The 14,924-nt window shown below is 41.8% G+C and overlaps 9 protein-coding genes and 2 non-coding genes across 11 annotated transcripts; 7 read left to right on the top strand and 4 right to left on the bottom strand.

The window, feature by feature from the left end:
- The first annotated feature begins 53 nt into the window (after positions 1-53).
- Positions 54-1,079, top strand: V1514DRAFT_335606 (uncharacterized protein). The gene has a single exon (XM_066928426.1). The coding sequence runs from the start codon at positions 87-89 to the stop codon at positions 978-980; it is 894 nt and encodes a 297-aa protein (XP_066781748.1). The 5' UTR covers positions 54-86; the 3' UTR covers positions 981-1,079.
- Positions 1,080-1,111: 32 nt separating this feature from the next.
- V1514DRAFT_335610 (uncharacterized protein) lies at positions 1,112-2,628 on the top strand. The gene is made up of 8 exons (XM_066928427.1): positions 1,112-1,284; positions 1,370-1,451; positions 1,521-1,724; positions 1,795-1,882; positions 1,933-1,998; positions 2,067-2,122; positions 2,173-2,286; positions 2,362-2,628. The coding sequence occupies exons 1-8, from the start codon at positions 1,167-1,169 to the stop codon at positions 2,576-2,578; spliced, it is 945 nt and encodes a 314-aa protein (XP_066781749.1). The 5' UTR covers positions 1,112-1,166; the 3' UTR covers positions 2,579-2,628.
- Positions 2,627-3,475, bottom strand: V1514DRAFT_284371 (uncharacterized protein; the record flags this gene model as incomplete). Its single annotated transcript, XM_066925144.1, has 3 exons — positions 2,627-2,886; positions 2,946-3,167; positions 3,253-3,475. 3 exons carry the CDS (start codon positions 3,473-3,475, stop codon positions 2,627-2,629), a joined length of 705 nt encoding a protein of 234 aa, XP_066781750.1.
- A 171-nt stretch (positions 3,476-3,646) lies between these two features.
- On the top strand, positions 3,647-4,658 carry V1514DRAFT_335613 (tropomyosin). Its single transcript, XM_066928428.1, has 3 exons — positions 3,647-3,755; positions 3,923-4,227; positions 4,280-4,658. Exons 1-3 carry the CDS (start codon positions 3,729-3,731, stop codon positions 4,440-4,442), a joined length of 495 nt encoding a protein of 164 aa, XP_066781751.1. The 5' UTR covers positions 3,647-3,728; the 3' UTR covers positions 4,443-4,658.
- V1514DRAFT_335615 (S-adenosyl-L-methionine-dependent methyltransferase) lies at positions 4,603-6,405 on the bottom strand. Its single transcript, XM_066928429.1, has 2 exons — positions 5,726-6,405; positions 4,603-5,666 (listed from the first exon to the last, which is right to left on the bottom strand). Exons 1-2 carry the CDS (start codon positions 6,359-6,361, stop codon positions 4,776-4,778), a joined length of 1,527 nt encoding a protein of 508 aa, XP_066781752.1. The 5' UTR covers positions 6,362-6,405; the 3' UTR covers positions 4,603-4,775.
- A 174-nt stretch (positions 6,406-6,579) lies between these two features.
- On the top strand, positions 6,580-7,978 carry V1514DRAFT_335616 (uncharacterized protein). Its single transcript, XM_066928430.1, has 2 exons — positions 6,580-7,799; positions 7,879-7,978. The coding sequence occupies exon 1, from the start codon at positions 6,788-6,790 to the stop codon at positions 7,745-7,747; it is 960 nt and encodes a 319-aa protein (XP_066781753.1). The 5' UTR covers positions 6,580-6,787; the 3' UTR covers positions 7,748-7,799; positions 7,879-7,978.
- Positions 7,979-8,000: 22 nt separating this feature from the next.
- On the bottom strand, positions 8,001-8,895 carry V1514DRAFT_335619 (Fcf1-domain-containing protein). Its single transcript, XM_066928431.1, has 2 exons — positions 8,771-8,895; positions 8,001-8,681 (listed from the first exon to the last, which is right to left on the bottom strand). The coding sequence occupies exons 1-2, from the start codon at positions 8,839-8,841 to the stop codon at positions 8,162-8,164; spliced, it is 591 nt and encodes a 196-aa protein (XP_066781754.1). The 5' UTR covers positions 8,842-8,895; the 3' UTR covers positions 8,001-8,161.
- Positions 8,896-9,013: 118 nt separating this feature from the next.
- V1514DRAFT_335620 (LSM domain-containing protein) lies at positions 9,014-9,917 on the top strand. Its single transcript, XM_066928432.1, has 6 exons — positions 9,014-9,054; positions 9,116-9,172; positions 9,238-9,276; positions 9,347-9,374; positions 9,450-9,513; positions 9,598-9,917. Exons 1-6 carry the CDS (start codon positions 9,027-9,029, stop codon positions 9,631-9,633), a joined length of 252 nt encoding a protein of 83 aa, XP_066781755.1. The 5' UTR covers positions 9,014-9,026; the 3' UTR covers positions 9,634-9,917.
- Positions 9,918-10,049: 132 nt separating this feature from the next.
- V1514DRAFT_335625 (uncharacterized protein) lies at positions 10,050-11,571 on the top strand. The gene is made up of 2 exons (XM_066928433.1): positions 10,050-11,295; positions 11,385-11,571. Exons 1-2 carry the CDS (start codon positions 10,156-10,158, stop codon positions 11,499-11,501), a joined length of 1,257 nt encoding a protein of 418 aa, XP_066781756.1. The 5' UTR covers positions 10,050-10,155; the 3' UTR covers positions 11,502-11,571.
- A 1,150-nt stretch (positions 11,572-12,721) lies between these two features.
- Positions 12,722-12,794, bottom strand: V1514DRAFT_t88. The gene has a single exon. It is a non-coding gene; the product is annotated as a tRNA-Thr (tRNA).
- Positions 12,795-14,518: 1,724 nt separating this feature from the next.
- Positions 14,519-14,591, top strand: V1514DRAFT_t87. The gene has a single exon. It is a non-coding gene; the product is annotated as a tRNA-Thr (tRNA).
- The last annotated feature ends 333 nt before the right edge of the window (positions 14,592-14,924 follow it).

Here is a 14,924-nt window from a genome sequence, read left to right on the forward strand (position 1 = left end):
GAAACCGCGAATTTGATGTTCAATGACGTTTTGTTTTTGACCTGACCAGACAAGAAACAGAGAAGCAAAGCATATCTCGATAAGCCATGGTAGCGATTGAGCCTGTGCCAGGCACGTTGCACACGTACCTGGGCCGGCATCTTTCTGCGTTTGAATACGCGACCGCGAACGGCGTGTCGCATCAAAACGTCGTGCTTTTTGTCGGCGGACTTGGAGACGGATTTCGCACGGTTGAATATGTTTACCCGTTGGCTCAAAAACTTGATAAGATTGGTTGGAGCGTGGTCGAAGTCTTGACTTCGTCTTCGTATGCGCAATGGGGCACGGGCAGCTTGCAAAGAGACAATGAAGAAATAAGCAAGGCAATCGAATATTTTCAAACCCTCAAACGTGGCAAGATTGTTTTGGCAGGTCATTCTACTGGTTGCCAAGACACGATTAGTTACGTGACAAAATTTAACCCGGAAAGTGAAAAGCCAATGGTAAATGGTGCCATATTGCAAGCTCCAGTATCAGATCGGGAAGCAATGCGGAATATTTTCCCAGGCCAGTTTGAAGATATCTTGCGGTTTGCCAAGCAACAAGTTGGTCAGGGTAAAGGTGAAGAAATTCTTCCCAAACGGTTTAATGATTTATTTTTTGGTGCCCCTATAACGGCCAGGCGATGGGTATCATTGGCGGACAAGTTGGGTGATGATGATTTTTTCTCCTCAGACCTTGATGATCATGACTTGCAAGCCACGTTTGGGAAGGTAAACGTGCCATTACTGGTGTTGTACTCTGGAGCAGATCAGTTTGTCCCCGACACGGTTGATAAAAAAGAACTCGTCAGCCGGTGGAGAAACGTAACGCCGGCGAATGCATGGAGCAAGCATGGTGGCATTATTGAAGGAGCAACGCATGCCATTGATGAAGATTCAAAACCAGGCGCCAGGCAACAAGCAATTGGAAAGATTGTTTTATTTTTATCGGAATTGTGAACTAAATAAGAATATTAGTAAATTAATTAAAAAGGCCGTAGTTAGAAGTTTAGGTTTATGTAATAACGCGGGGGAAGCTAATGCTGAATTTCAATAAACTCAATTAACAAAATTACGTGTGAAGCCACGACCGTACAAGTTTATAAACCAATCACAAACCAATCAGATATCATTCACAGCAAACAAATGGCTGAAACTGAATCTTTTAAGCACACAGTATTGATCACTGGTGCAACTGGTCTTCTTGGACGTGAAACAGTAAAGCAATTTGCAAACGATCCTAATTGGAATGTTATCGGCACCGGTAAGATATGCACTGAAGGAAATTTTTTTTTATTTTTTTTAAAATTTGTTTTTATGAAATGCTTTAAAATAACGTTTTCGAATAGGCCTGACAAGAGTTTCTGCGCCAATTATTGAACTTGATTTAGTCGACACGCCAAAAGTTGCAGATTTTATCAAGCGATCCAAGTAAGCAATTGATTTATATTCAAATCATTTGTGCAATCCAGTTTATTATTATTATTTTTTTGTGTATAGACCCAATATTGTGATTCATGCCGCTGCTGAACGTCGCCCTGACGTGGTTGCAAATGATCCGGCCCAGGCCAGGCTGATCAATGTGAACGTTACCAGGCACGTTGCACGCATCACGGCAGACCTGGACGTGCCGCTGATTTACATTTCGACCGATTACGTGTTTGATGGTACCAAGCCTCCATACGAACCATCAGACGAGCCAAAGTAAACGTGGTTTAATTTTAATTTTTTTTTTTTGGTTTTGTTTTGTTTTAACGTTTCTCTTTGCTTATAGCCCGACAAACGTATACGGAATCACCAAGCTTGAAGGAGAGAAAGTAGCATTGCAAGCTAACAAAAAGACAATCGTACTTCGAGTTCCGGTATGGATCAACTTATAAAACCTCGCTTTTTTTGAAATTAATACGGGTAGGTTCTTTACGGCCCTGTGGAAACCAGTAACGAGTCATCAATTAATCAATTAGTTGATATAACCCTGGTAAAGAAACAAATTTTAAAAAAAAAAAAAATATTTGATGAGTTTTTTCTAACCAAGAGATTAAAAAGAATGAAGCTCAAAAAGACGATGTCGGGATGGATAACTGGCAAGTTCGATATCCTACGTATGTAATCTGCAAGCTCGACTATATGTTATCCTGACCATGTCGTTTAGCAACACGCAAGATATTGGCAGGGTATTGAAAGATTTGACCGATTTATTAATCCGTGGAACGGGAACGAACCTACCTTCAATTTTACACTTTAGTGCAAAACAGCAATTCACCAAGTATGCAAACACTCATATATATAACTTTATATAACATAAAAACTAACAGCAGAAATTTAACACCAACCCAACCAGATATGAAATATGTTTAATTTTTGGAGAACTCCTTGGCGTTCCAATCACGCATTTAAAAAATATTGATTCATTCAAAGACGCCAACCAAGGCGCCGTTTCCCGACCTTATAATTGTCAATTGTCCACAAAGAAACTTGAAGAATTAGGTGTTGATGTGAGCTTTGTTGATTTCAAAGAATGGTGGAAACATCAACTTTTGCCACCAAGACGAAAGTAAATTTTTTTTTTTTAAAAAAAAATTTTTGTTTAAATGTTGAATCAAATGTCAAATGTCCCAATCCAATAAATCTTCATCGAGAATAACTGACCGTTTGCCTTCAATTTCTGAATCTTCTTCATCGAATTGCAAACCTTCTAGGCCGATATCAATAAGCTCATCCATTTGTTCCATTCTTTTCCGATCATAACTTGTCTGGCTGTTTGTTGAATTGTTGTGATATTGAGTTGCACTTGCTTTCAAACCATTTTTTCCAAAAAATGCAGCGTAATCGATTGGTTCAAAATCTTCGGGAACAAAAGGTAATTCTTAATCACAAGTATTAGTTAAACCATGCAAATAAACGCGCAAATATTAAGATTTTTACCTTTTGCCTTTGGTGGCATGTATTCAATATCCGGCAACTCGTCTGAGATTGAAAACGACGAGTCATCGGCATGCTGAGGCGACCTTAAATCAGGTTTTATTACCTGTTTTATCTTTCTTCTTCCCGAGCTTAACCTCTGCACTGACTTTTGCGGCTTGACTTGAACCGTGTTTGTGCCTCCTCTAATGTTTGTGTCTTTACCGCCAAGTGGGACTCTCTTCTCTGTACCGGGTCATATTAGTGCTGAAAAAAAAGAAAAAAAATAAAAATAAAATAAAACAAAACAAAATAAATTTTCAAACACTACCATTCGGAGTAACAAATTTCATTTTTCGACTAGGAGTAACAAATTTGGATCCATTCTCTCCTCGCGTTGTATAAACCATGCTCGTGTTCTCCTTGGCCTTGAGCGCAAACGGGGTTTTCATGGCGTTGCCGGTCTTTGACCTGGCAAACGGAGTTTTGGGAGCAGTTGTTTTGCCATTATAGCCAATCGTCTGATTTTCCTTATCTGAATATATTGTAGTCATGATTTGTATGTGTGTGTGTGAGATTTGTGGTTACCAAAGATGGGATTGTTGAACTTGCTTTAATTGTTGCCGTTACCCGGCGCCCGCTGCTTGGACCGTTTCCACGGCAACGCGGCTTTGGCGCGCTTTCTATGAAATCTAATTATATTTCGATTCCCGTACCCCTTTGCTCCCCGTTTCCGCCCCCCTTTTTCATTCAATTGAAGTCTTTTTATTTTATTTTTTTTCTTTGAAAAATTGTTATTAATTTGTTATGTCTATGATGGATAAATTAAAAGAGGTGCGTGTGATTTCAAATGGTTTAAAAGTCGCGTTGGTTATTTTGTTTTATTTTTTTTTTTTTGGTAAAGAACAAACGCGACGCGGAGCGAAGTTATAGAATCGTGCCGATTCTATTACCGTGGGTTGTGTTACTGTAACTTGCTAACATGCAATTTTTAATTTCAGAGAATCAGTGCGCTTCGATTGGAAGCCGAGACTGCTCAGGACAAGGCTGACGACGCCTTTAGCCGGGTTAAGACATTAGAGCAAGAACTTTTATCAAAGGAGCAAGAAGTTTCATCGTTGACTCACAAAAACACGTTATTGGAAGAAGAAGTTGAAAAGCTTGAGAAGCAATTGGGTGATGCCAAGGTCGCTGCCGAGGAAGGTTCCGCTCACGGCACCGCCAACGAGGGCTTGAACCGAAAGCTCAGCCAACGCGAAGAGGAACTTGAGGAAGCCGATAAGAATTTAAGAGAAACTACTGAGAAGTAAGTCAAGTTTGAACTTTTTTTTGAAAAAGATTTTAATTATCGGGTCCAGGCTTCGTCAAACTGATGTCAAGGCTGAGCAATTCGAACGTAAGGTAACCAGCCTTGAATCCGAGGTTGAGTCATGGGAGAAGAAGTATGAAGATCTTTCTGCCAAGTATGCCGAGGCCAAGTCTGAATTGGAGGAGATCAACAAGCAGTTGGAGGCGTTTTAAAGTATCTTTATTCTCTTATTTTGATCGTCTTTCTCTTGCTCACCCAAAAAAATGTGGGCGTATATGAAATATATTATGGCTGTTATGAGGTTGTTTTTTTTTTTTATATTTATACATATACGTGCATAATGTAGTTAATGATAAATGATGCACACATAAGTTACGTCGATATATGAATTTAATTAAATATATTAAGAAACCGGTTTCACTAAAAAATATTATAATGTGAGTAGACATATGGGCTATATTACAGATACATATGTTAAAGTACAAAGTAAGATTGTTTCTACTGTACTATAACCAAGAACAGACTATTTCGTCTATTAAAAAGATTTATTCCTTAAGCCAAGTATTTCCGGTAGAAGGTTGGGGCACATGAAGCCCATATTGGAACGGCACGTTTTCGATTCGATGGTAAGAATTCAAATTTTTGCGCAACACGATTTGAAAACACGTGGCGCCACCTTGACGAGAAGTAATGACCGAACTGGCCAAGAAGTATTCCCAAATGCGGAACCATCGCTTGCCATACTTGGCCTCGACCTTGTCTGCGTTGCCGATCCAGTTGCGGTACCATTTCCAAAGCGTGGCCGAGTAATGAACCCCGATCGTGTCCACGCTCGAAACCTCAAATCCTGCGCCTTCGAGCTTGTCGATCACAAATCCAAGCGGCGTGGACGCGTCCGCACCTGGGAAAACGTACTTGTTCATAAACAAGCCCCAGATAAGGTCCTCGTATTGCCATGATTTCCGAAGACCAGCAATCTGCAACACGAAAATGCCATCATCGTTAAGCATGTCATAAACCTGTGCCAAAAATGATCCAAACTTGCGCACGCCGACATGTTCGGCCATCTCGAGGCAGGAAATCTTGTCGTATTTGGAACCATCGGTAGGGAGGGGCGTGTCGCGATAGTCAAGGCACAGAATCCTGCTCTGATCTTGAGAAATGCCAATGTCTTGAAGACCTTGGTTGCCCCATTTTGTTTGGTTCCTGCCTAACGTGATTCCGGTAACGTGAGCATCATATTGACTGGATGCAAACTTGGCCAACGTGCCCCAACCGCAGCCAAGATCAAGCAATTTCTCGCCCTTTTTCAATTGCAGTTTTTCACAAATGATTCGAAGCTTATTGTCCTGAAGTTCCTCAAGGGTTTCTTCTTTGTTGATGTCACTGATGATGCCAGAAGTATAAATCATGCGTGGGCCAAGAAACCAGCCGTACTATATAACAAATAAGTAAAAAAAAATTAAACATTTCTAGTGAACCGAGAATTACTTACAAAGTCATCGCCACGGTCGTAATGACCTCTGACCTGCTCTTCATCCTGTGATCTGGTATGAAAAATGACTTCGGGAATCATGCCAGTAATGAAATACTTGCACAGGCCGATCGTAAACCTAAAGCTGGCCCAATCGTGCCTGTACTCGAGAACGTCGAGCGCGTCACCTTTGAACGAGACCTTGCCGTCGAAATAGAGCTCGTAAAATGTCTCGATCGGGATCTTGTTATCTCCGGTGTATTTGTTTTTGAGTGCTGGGTCGTGGAATTCGAGATAGTGCTCGACCGGCTTGCCAGGGTACTGGACCTTCTGGTTCAGCCTTGGCGACACGGCGGACACGACGATCCAGTACGACGCAAGCAATGGCGCGAAGAAGACAATGAAAAAGAAAAAAAAAGTCTTGAGACCGCCATTGAGCTTGCGAGTGACCAAAAAAGGCACTCCAAAAAGCACGATGGCCAGGCCAAGGTTGCTAAAGTTCTTGGACCCGGGTCCATCAGCTGGCAAGGGCGCATTTTTGATGGCCGGATACGCGGTCGAGTGCACGCCGTTGCCGACCAGGTCTGCCGGTGGAGGCGGTGACGCTGGCGGCGTCTTGATAAAAACAAACGAGGACGGTGTCGAGGTGCCAGACATTTGTATGGTTTTTGACTGTCTTTTTCTTTTGCAAAATTGTGGAGTTTGAGCTGTCGACGAAGCTAAGCAAAGGTTGCGCCCAACGGCCACCGCCCGCTGAGTCATCAACACGCTGTGCGCTTACGTGAGCGGAGGGCAGATAACCTTAACCCGCTGGGCTCAGGGTTCGGGTTTTTGTTGATGCTATTCTTGAACGTCGAAAAACACGACGCAAAACAGGGGCAGCGAAAGACGACGACGACGAAGGACGGACGAACAGGCCGCAAGCAACCAGGGCAGCTTTTGTTTTTCTTTGAAGCGTTGCACTTTGCTAGAGGACCTTGGAATTGTAACAGCCGACGTCACGCTCGTTGTTGTACGTCAAGAAAATCTTTTCGGCATTCTCACTTTATTTATTTTTCTCAGTTTTCTCACATCTGTTTCGGCATGCGCTCACTCGTGCTTGTTTTTCTCTTCATGATGGCGTTTGCTGGCGCTCAGTCATCGTCAACCGCGACATCGTCGGTATCTCAAACTGCGTCATCGTCATCAGTCACGACCAGCGCCGCGTCGTCTTCCTCTTCGTCGTCGTCCAAGACGGCAATCGTCATCACCAACACAAACACGTACAACGATGGGTCGTCAACCGCGGCCTTACCGACCTACCGCTTAACCACGTCGTCAAGCATCGTTTCCTATCCGCAGCCCACCATTCCCGCTACTGGCAACAATCCGTTTTTGCAGGAATCGAATGCTCCTGAAGGTACCGTGTTTATTGCGTTTGGTGCCTCCCTTGGCGGTATCCTTCTTGCCTTGCTGGTGTGGAGAGGCTTGGTTGCGTATTCATTACATAGATCACTCAAGACATACCAGAGCCCGTACGGCGTGGTCGATAACAAGGCCGGCGTTTCCAAATCCGGATTTTTGGGCGTGTCGAAAAGAAACACCGTGTATGAAAATGCCGACGGCAGTTCGATTTCGCTTGACAACCTGACCGCTTCTGGACGAGTTTTCAATCATGCCAGAACTGGTACTGAAGATCGCACGCCGCCGTCGTTTGCTCCCGGACTTCATTCTTCTACTTTTTACTCTCCAACCGCTGGTGCCATGGGTGTTGCAACCCATAACGGCAGCATGCCCAACATTTTGCAGACCGGTGCAGGTAACCGAAGTACAACGTATTTACCTGCCGGTTACTATGGCGTGAATAATGCGGCTGCTTCCTCAAATGCCTCACTCAACTTTCGCCAATCTATCTATACCGGCGCTCATTCTCCCAGTCCGAGTCATGTCAGTAGTGGCGGGATCGGATACGCTCGAAGTTCGACCTTGGGTGCAAACCTGCAACCTGGACAACGAGCTCCAAGCGCTTTTCTGGATGATTATTTGGATGGTGATCATAGATGATTATAACGAAAACCAAACACTAACGAACCAAACCTCTTGAAACCTTTTTTATGTATGTATTTATTTATTATGGATGATAAACGAAAAAAAAAATAACTAAGACGAGAAATCACCATCTAATGCATTTGTAGTCAAGATGGTTGCTCGTGAAGGATTGACAAAACTGTCTTGTATCATAGGAGTTTTCTGTTTATTATTTTTATTGAATAAAGTTGAGATTAATGCAAGGTATCTTATAAACTACCCACTGGTTGATTGCTTTTAGTATATTATAATCACATTATATATATATATATATGTACATATACACAACTAAATAGACGAAATACTCGACAAACAAAACTCCGAAAAAAATTACCAACACAAAACAAAAACATGCAGACTTATAAAAGCAATTTTTTTTTAATTCCTCTCTTAAAACCCATTTTCGGGCAACCGTTCGACAACGTATGAATGCGATCCAACGCTCAAGATCGGAACACCAGGTACCTTCCGTATTCTTCGTTTCAAGTCAGCATCATTTGTGGCCACGATAAAACACTTGTGTTGCATGATCCTCTGCATAATGCAATCATCCGCGTACGTTCCCTTGTGAGAACATTTAACCCGTTCCACTTTCTCATCCCTCGCGATCCGTAACGCTATCCGATATCTCGGACCAAGCTTTTCCAACTCAGCCATGACACAATCCGTTATTATGGGAACGCATTTGGCGTACAAACTGTCCATCAAGCCACGAAACAGGTCGATTTTTTTCTGGATCGAGAAATTAATGAAATTGGTATCAATCAAGATCTGATATGGTGGTGCAAGGTTCTGATTATATTGGAAAAACAACGCGGCTGATACCTGAGGCATTTCTCGCACCAAATCGGTATCCTTCTTTTGAACCTGTTTAACAGTATTGTTCGTGTTGTTTGCCTTCGCCTGCTTGCTATAACGTCACTGTTAGCAAATTTTCTATTTTTTTTTTTTCTTGTTTCTTTTTTAACAATCTTTCTACATCTCACAACAAACACTTACACCCGTGCATCTTTGCTAGCAATAACTCGCTTCACTGCCGCAAATTTCCTTGTCTTCTTTGCCTTTCCCATTGTAAAATGAACCAAATACGTTTGGAGTGTCGAATTTTTGCAGAAATTTATTCCTTGATTGGATTTTGAACAGCAAAAACTCCCAAGCTCCAAACCTTAAATAATATGGGCTAGGGTAGCGATGGGTTCGTCAATATATTAGACAAATGGAAATTGCCATACATTCAATTATATCGAACAACACAATGGCTAGTTCACAGTTGTTGCCACTGGGTATGTTAATTTGCATGCTTGAAAGTTTTGAAAGTTTTTTATGTTGCTGATGATATTTTAGAATTAGTGGATAAATGCGTGGGATCAAGAATTTGGGTTGTCATGAAAACGAACCGTGGTATGTTTTTAAAAAAAAAAATAATAATTTATACGGCGGTTTCGGTTAACAAATATTGCCAAAAGAATTTAGTGGAACGTTACTTGGATTTGACGATTTTGTCAGTAAGTGAGAAGATTCAACTACTGTTTTTTATTATGGGAAAGTTCAATTTTGCTGACTACGGCTGGTTAGACATGGTTCTGGAAGACGTCACCGAATAGTATGCAACAAATCAGTTGTTTTTTTTGTTTTTTGAAACATGGAGTGGAGTGGAGTTGACATGTTCGGGGTTTAGTGATAGCCAAGGTAACGAGTTTCATTTGCCGAAAATATTATTAAACGGCAACAACATCTGCATGGTACGGAAGATTCTCGGTTTTTTTTTTTTTTTTTTTTTTTTGTTTGTTTGATTCGACGTGTGATTTCTCTAACTTCATGTGTAGTTGATTCCAGGTGGAGAAGGACCAGGTAGCGAATAAACCGGTGCATGGTAATTGCTTGCTTTTTCCTTGATTTTGTATCATATTTTTTTTTTTTTCTTCTGAAATGTAAATTTATATCGAGTCTGCATGTTGCAATATTATCAGCTTTTGAATTAACCGGAACAGCTTGGTCTGACTGGTGATTTAAATGACCAGAAACGTAGCATTGCCGTCAAACAAGGGTTGTCGAACTTTTGCTGGGGAGGCATATCTGACTATCTCTAGATAAATTAGCTACGATTGTACTAATATGCCAATTGCATTTTATAAATGTATCCATGTCTGTTTATTTTTTTTTTTTACATATTTCGTAGCAAGTAATACATAGTTATATGCGTGTGGTTACCGTGATTCAGAAACTTCAAAGATTTCAATCATGTGCGCGAAATGTGAAAATATTAATACGGTTTATGCGTACTTCAAATTCCTTATCCATATCAACAATCACACTTACAATGTCACAGGGTTCAAACATGACATCCAAAGCTACATGGTGAATACTACTGAACCGTGCTCGAAATGTCAATCATTTCTGTGCTTGCACCGGCAATCGTCTTGGAAAAAAAGCGCAAGCGATCCCCATCACGATCAATAACAATTTTCGACTCTCAAGCCAACAACAGCACTACGGACTCCGAAATTAATCCGGTTGTTGAAATAATTGTTTGGAAAAACTGGTCAGGTTCGGAGCAAGACGACTCGGCATGCTCAGATCAGACAATAAACGATAATGATGATGATGATGATGATTTAATCACGGCCGCTCGTGAGATCAGCCAAACAAATTCACGCAATCAGCAAGCCATTAAGCAAGAAATTGCAAAAGCTTCCACTAGGCAACGAATCTGGTGCAAAACAACGTTTATTCATCATGTCGAGCTTCAAATCGTGGCACTGCTGAGCACCAACAATAGCAGCAGCAACAGCAGTGACCAAGATAATCAAGACGAGCAAGCAAGTTCGCGTGACCGTGCGGTTGCTATGCCGCATGCAGTACCAGATCAAGGAAATGATTTATGCAGAGATATTGACATGTCATGCCAATTTCGATTTTGCCAACGTCCACCAAAAGCGTTTGAATTATCAACGCAGAACGGAGCTGCCGCTGCATGTAACAACCTTCTGCAAGTCAACACGCCACCTGCTGCGCGAACGTGGGAAGAATCACTGGCGTCCACGTACACTTCGCCTGACCAAACACCAAATCCCATGCCACATTTCAATCAGGCATTCACGCTATGCGAGCTTGCAACCGATCGGTCAGTGCATTACCCACCAGACCAAGTACGTGAGCCAACCAGGCGGCCAGATCAGGCATCATCACGCATGCCGATACAGGCACTGACCAAGACGTTGAAAACTCAGCTGCGAGTCACGTTTCAAAGCAAAAACTATTACGACGCGCGAGCTCGAGTGCACAGAACGAGAGATCACGGCGGGCATCACGTCGTAGCGTTCCCGCCCGGCAAACTCGAACGCGGATATTGGCGTGTTGACGTGTCAGGCTGGGCCGTGAACGACAAGTTAAAGTTCTGGGACGGCATTCGGAAAACGATTCGTGCAGGACGTGCGGGATGGGTTAGCGCCATAATTCATAGTGACAATCACATGAGAGGTGACGTCGTGAGGGTATACTGCTTTGGAGAAGCAGTTGTACACGTAAGTCGGCTTCTTTTTTTTTTGTTTTGGTTGTTGCCAGTAGAAAAAGTGCAGGTTAATCTGATTGTTTTTTTTTTTTTTTTTTTAAGATTTGGGTCATGTTATTTATCATGTCATTTAAAAAGACATTGAACGGTCTGGCATGGATTGATGGAGTTGGAAAGATCGTTATCACTGTTGATGATGAAAATAATACCATTGGTTAAAAAGTGACATTGATACACTTACTTTGTGCATTAATCAACAAACAAACAAACAAACAAACAAACACACAAAAAAATTATGAAACTAATCCAATGGCAATAATAATGTGCTGCAAAACACAAACAAGCACAACACGAGTTTAAAACAAAAAAGGGCAGTCACTGTGGGTTTCTACTTCTATCCATCCACTGCAGACATTCCCGAAAAATCTAGCACCATCACAACATAACGCCCAAACCATATAAATAAATCCTTTGCCAATGCTACTCCATAACCCATCCCAAAGAATTTATTGAACCAAAAAAAAAAAAAAAAAAATAGAATAATGATTAGGCCAACCTGGCATGAACCCGAGCGCGCCGGTCGAAAACAAGTGAACGATCACGACGAATCTGGCGATTAAGTTTGGCATCAAACCCCCGTATGCCATCATCTTCATGATATTCCACCGCGGCAGGTGATGATGACAACATCCACGAAGAGTTCTTGCCGATATCAACCACTCTAGCCTCACGCTTGCGCGGGTATTTGCCGGCGTGTCGCCTTGCCGCTGCTGACGCCAACGATGATTGATGATGATGGTGATAACGACGATTGGCAATCTCGGTCATGCCCAAGCGCGCAACAGCAGCGTAGCTAAGCCGGAAGGCATGCACGTCATCCGTCAAGCGGACATCCGCCCGCCGCGTGGCAACGTTACCGGCGTCGTCCACATACACTATTTCATACTCAGCATCGTGGTCCGCCGTAACCGCATCCGCCGCTGCATCCGCCGCCGCATTCGCCGTCTCGGGCTTGCATTCAGATGACATGTGCTGCTGCTGTTGACCGGTCGTAATGGATCCGGAAGTCCAGGCAAACAGCTTGCTAAACATGGAACTCATGATCAACGTGGAAAATACTGGAAATAAAACTCGACAAGTTATCACAGAAAGGAATAAAGAAGGAGTAATAACAAGAACGTGAGTAATCAAATCTATAACCGGGCCGAGGGAGGTCCGTCCGTTTATCGCGGAGGCCGTGCATGAGCTGGTTTAGAAGGTCGGAAGGGTCAACATGTTACCCAATTCGGAAGGCCATGCGATAGCAGGTTTTGCACAAAATGTTGTAACTACATTATGTCAATGACACGTATGCAGGAGAACAGAACTATGCAACGGAAACATGTGCAAACTTTGATAAGCGTTGTCACAGATAATACAATTAACGCAAAAAAAAAATATGCCTTGAAACGGATTTGAACCGTTGATCTCAGCATTACTAGTGCTGCGCCTTACCAACTTGGCCATCAAGGCTTTCGATAAAACTTGAATCAAAGTTTGTTTATTTCATCCTTTAAAAAACTTACATAAAACATTAGTCATAACAAATAATTATGTGATTGTAGTTTTGTTTTTCATATATTTTCAATTATTATAATTCATAAAGCAATAATCTCATTTCTCATTTTAAGTCACTCTTAACAAAAATGGGAGGAAACGTTGGCCATCAGCAAACAACTAAGACCTGACTAACATAAACAAATTTATTGTAAAATGTCTTAATTTACTGGCCCTGGCTCTGCATTACGAAATCTTTACTTGGGCTGCGCACGGCACATATATAGAACAAGTAATTGCTATTCTCCAAGCAAAATATTTTGTATCATCATTGCGACTAAATTTTCAGTTCATTTGATTTCTACATATTTATCTATCGTTCCGTTTCTGTCTCCGTAACAAATGCCAAGGAATCATTTGTTGCCTCACTAGGGAGTCCGGATACGATATCTCGAGCCCAGCCGCAATGGGTCCCCATATCCAGTGGTTTTCGATTCGACTAGTTTATTTTGCCCCTCTGACACGGCGCTTTCTCACACCAGCCCTGCACAGCAAGACGTTATCTCGGCGCTGTATAGTTTGACCGAACTGAGAAATGCGGCTCGAAAGATGCCGAAGAGGAAAGCACCAGGTCCTGATGGCCTTGCGCTCGAGTAATATATATCTAATTCTGGAACGTGCTCGGCCAGACACCACCTAACCGGCAGCCAGACCGACTGTCACATCTACCTGATTCCGAGGACCGAAAATACAGCTATCGTTGGTCTTTCTCTTTGTAGAGCAGTACCGTTTAATGTTGTGATCACGGAAGTTGGAGGGGTGGTAACCAAATTTGCATTTATCGCAGCAATCGCAGTTTTTCATTGATTTCCCTGCGACATATAATTGCCCTTTCGCTTCGGAGGATTTATTCTTGGCTTTTTCCTGACAGCTGATACATGTTGGGAGGACGAAACAGTTGAGCATGCAGAGTGTCGACAAACCGTCCGGAATTGAGACACGAACAAGTTGTTCACCAACAAAGCCTCGAACAACTTGCCCGTTGGACAGAACGCATTAAACGACGCGTTTCGGACTTGACCTGTTTCGCCTATCACAGGAAACATTATTTGACCGTCGCTCTGTCGAAGGGGGTGCGGCTTCCCAATCGTCCTATCGTTCTTGTCCTCCGGCCACGCTATAGCCGCGTGCCGGAGCAATTCAGCATTCAATCTGATGACATCTCCAGGTGCTAGGACGATGGAAGGGTCGGGATAAATCTAAACTTGCATTTGCTAAAACTACACTTTTATTAATAATAATTTTATTTTCATAATATTAATCAAAATGACTTTATTAACATCAAGAAAACAATGTCAATTAGAATTTGCCAAAATTTGTATGAAACCGATTTATTTAAGGTTGGATAAAACCTTTGTATTATTACATATGGTATATATTTTAATTGTAGCTTTTATAGTTTTAGATTCTTTAATAGTTATTTTATGGTAAACTTCGTGTATTAAAAGGTGAAGAATAAATGTATACATATGGAAAGTAGGGACGCCGTTCCCTTTCTATAGCCAAGGGAGCGACGGCACCGTTACAAAAGAAAAGACACGTAAATAAGGAGCGTTGCCTAAACAACGCAAATTACGTAAGTACTTAGTTAATGAAGCAACTGTGGCTGACAAGGAAGAAATTTTCATAATTAATCGTAAGCCTTGATGGCCAAGTTGGTAAGGCGCAGCACTAGTAATGCTGAGATCAACGGTTCAAATCCGTTTCAAGGCAATTAATTTTTTAATATTTTTTTTATAAATTATGGAAACATTGTCCGTTCGAAACATTTAGACTGGTGTATGTTAAAATATATGGATTGATAGATGAACACACCAAAGATAATTTTTTGCTACTGTTGGAGTATTAAAATATATGTGTTAAAATATATGGATTGATCGACGAACGGACCAAAGATAATTTTTGTTATAATCAAAAATGTTGACGAACAAATTTAGCTGAAAGCAAATTAAGGTGCACTGACAAAATAGTGTGCACCAAGTCTCAACTAAATTTATGATTGAAGTTCGCGATCAACAAAAGTGTCGACCTCCGTGGATTAAGTAA

The sequence above is a fragment of the Lipomyces japonicus genome, assembly GCF_038497905.1.
Source record: "Lipomyces japonicus strain CBS 7319 unplaced genomic scaffold V1514scaffold_42, whole genome shotgun sequence".
In the NCBI taxonomy this organism is placed as follows: Eukaryota; Fungi; Ascomycota; class Lipomycetes; order Lipomycetales; family Lipomycetaceae; genus Lipomyces; species Lipomyces japonicus.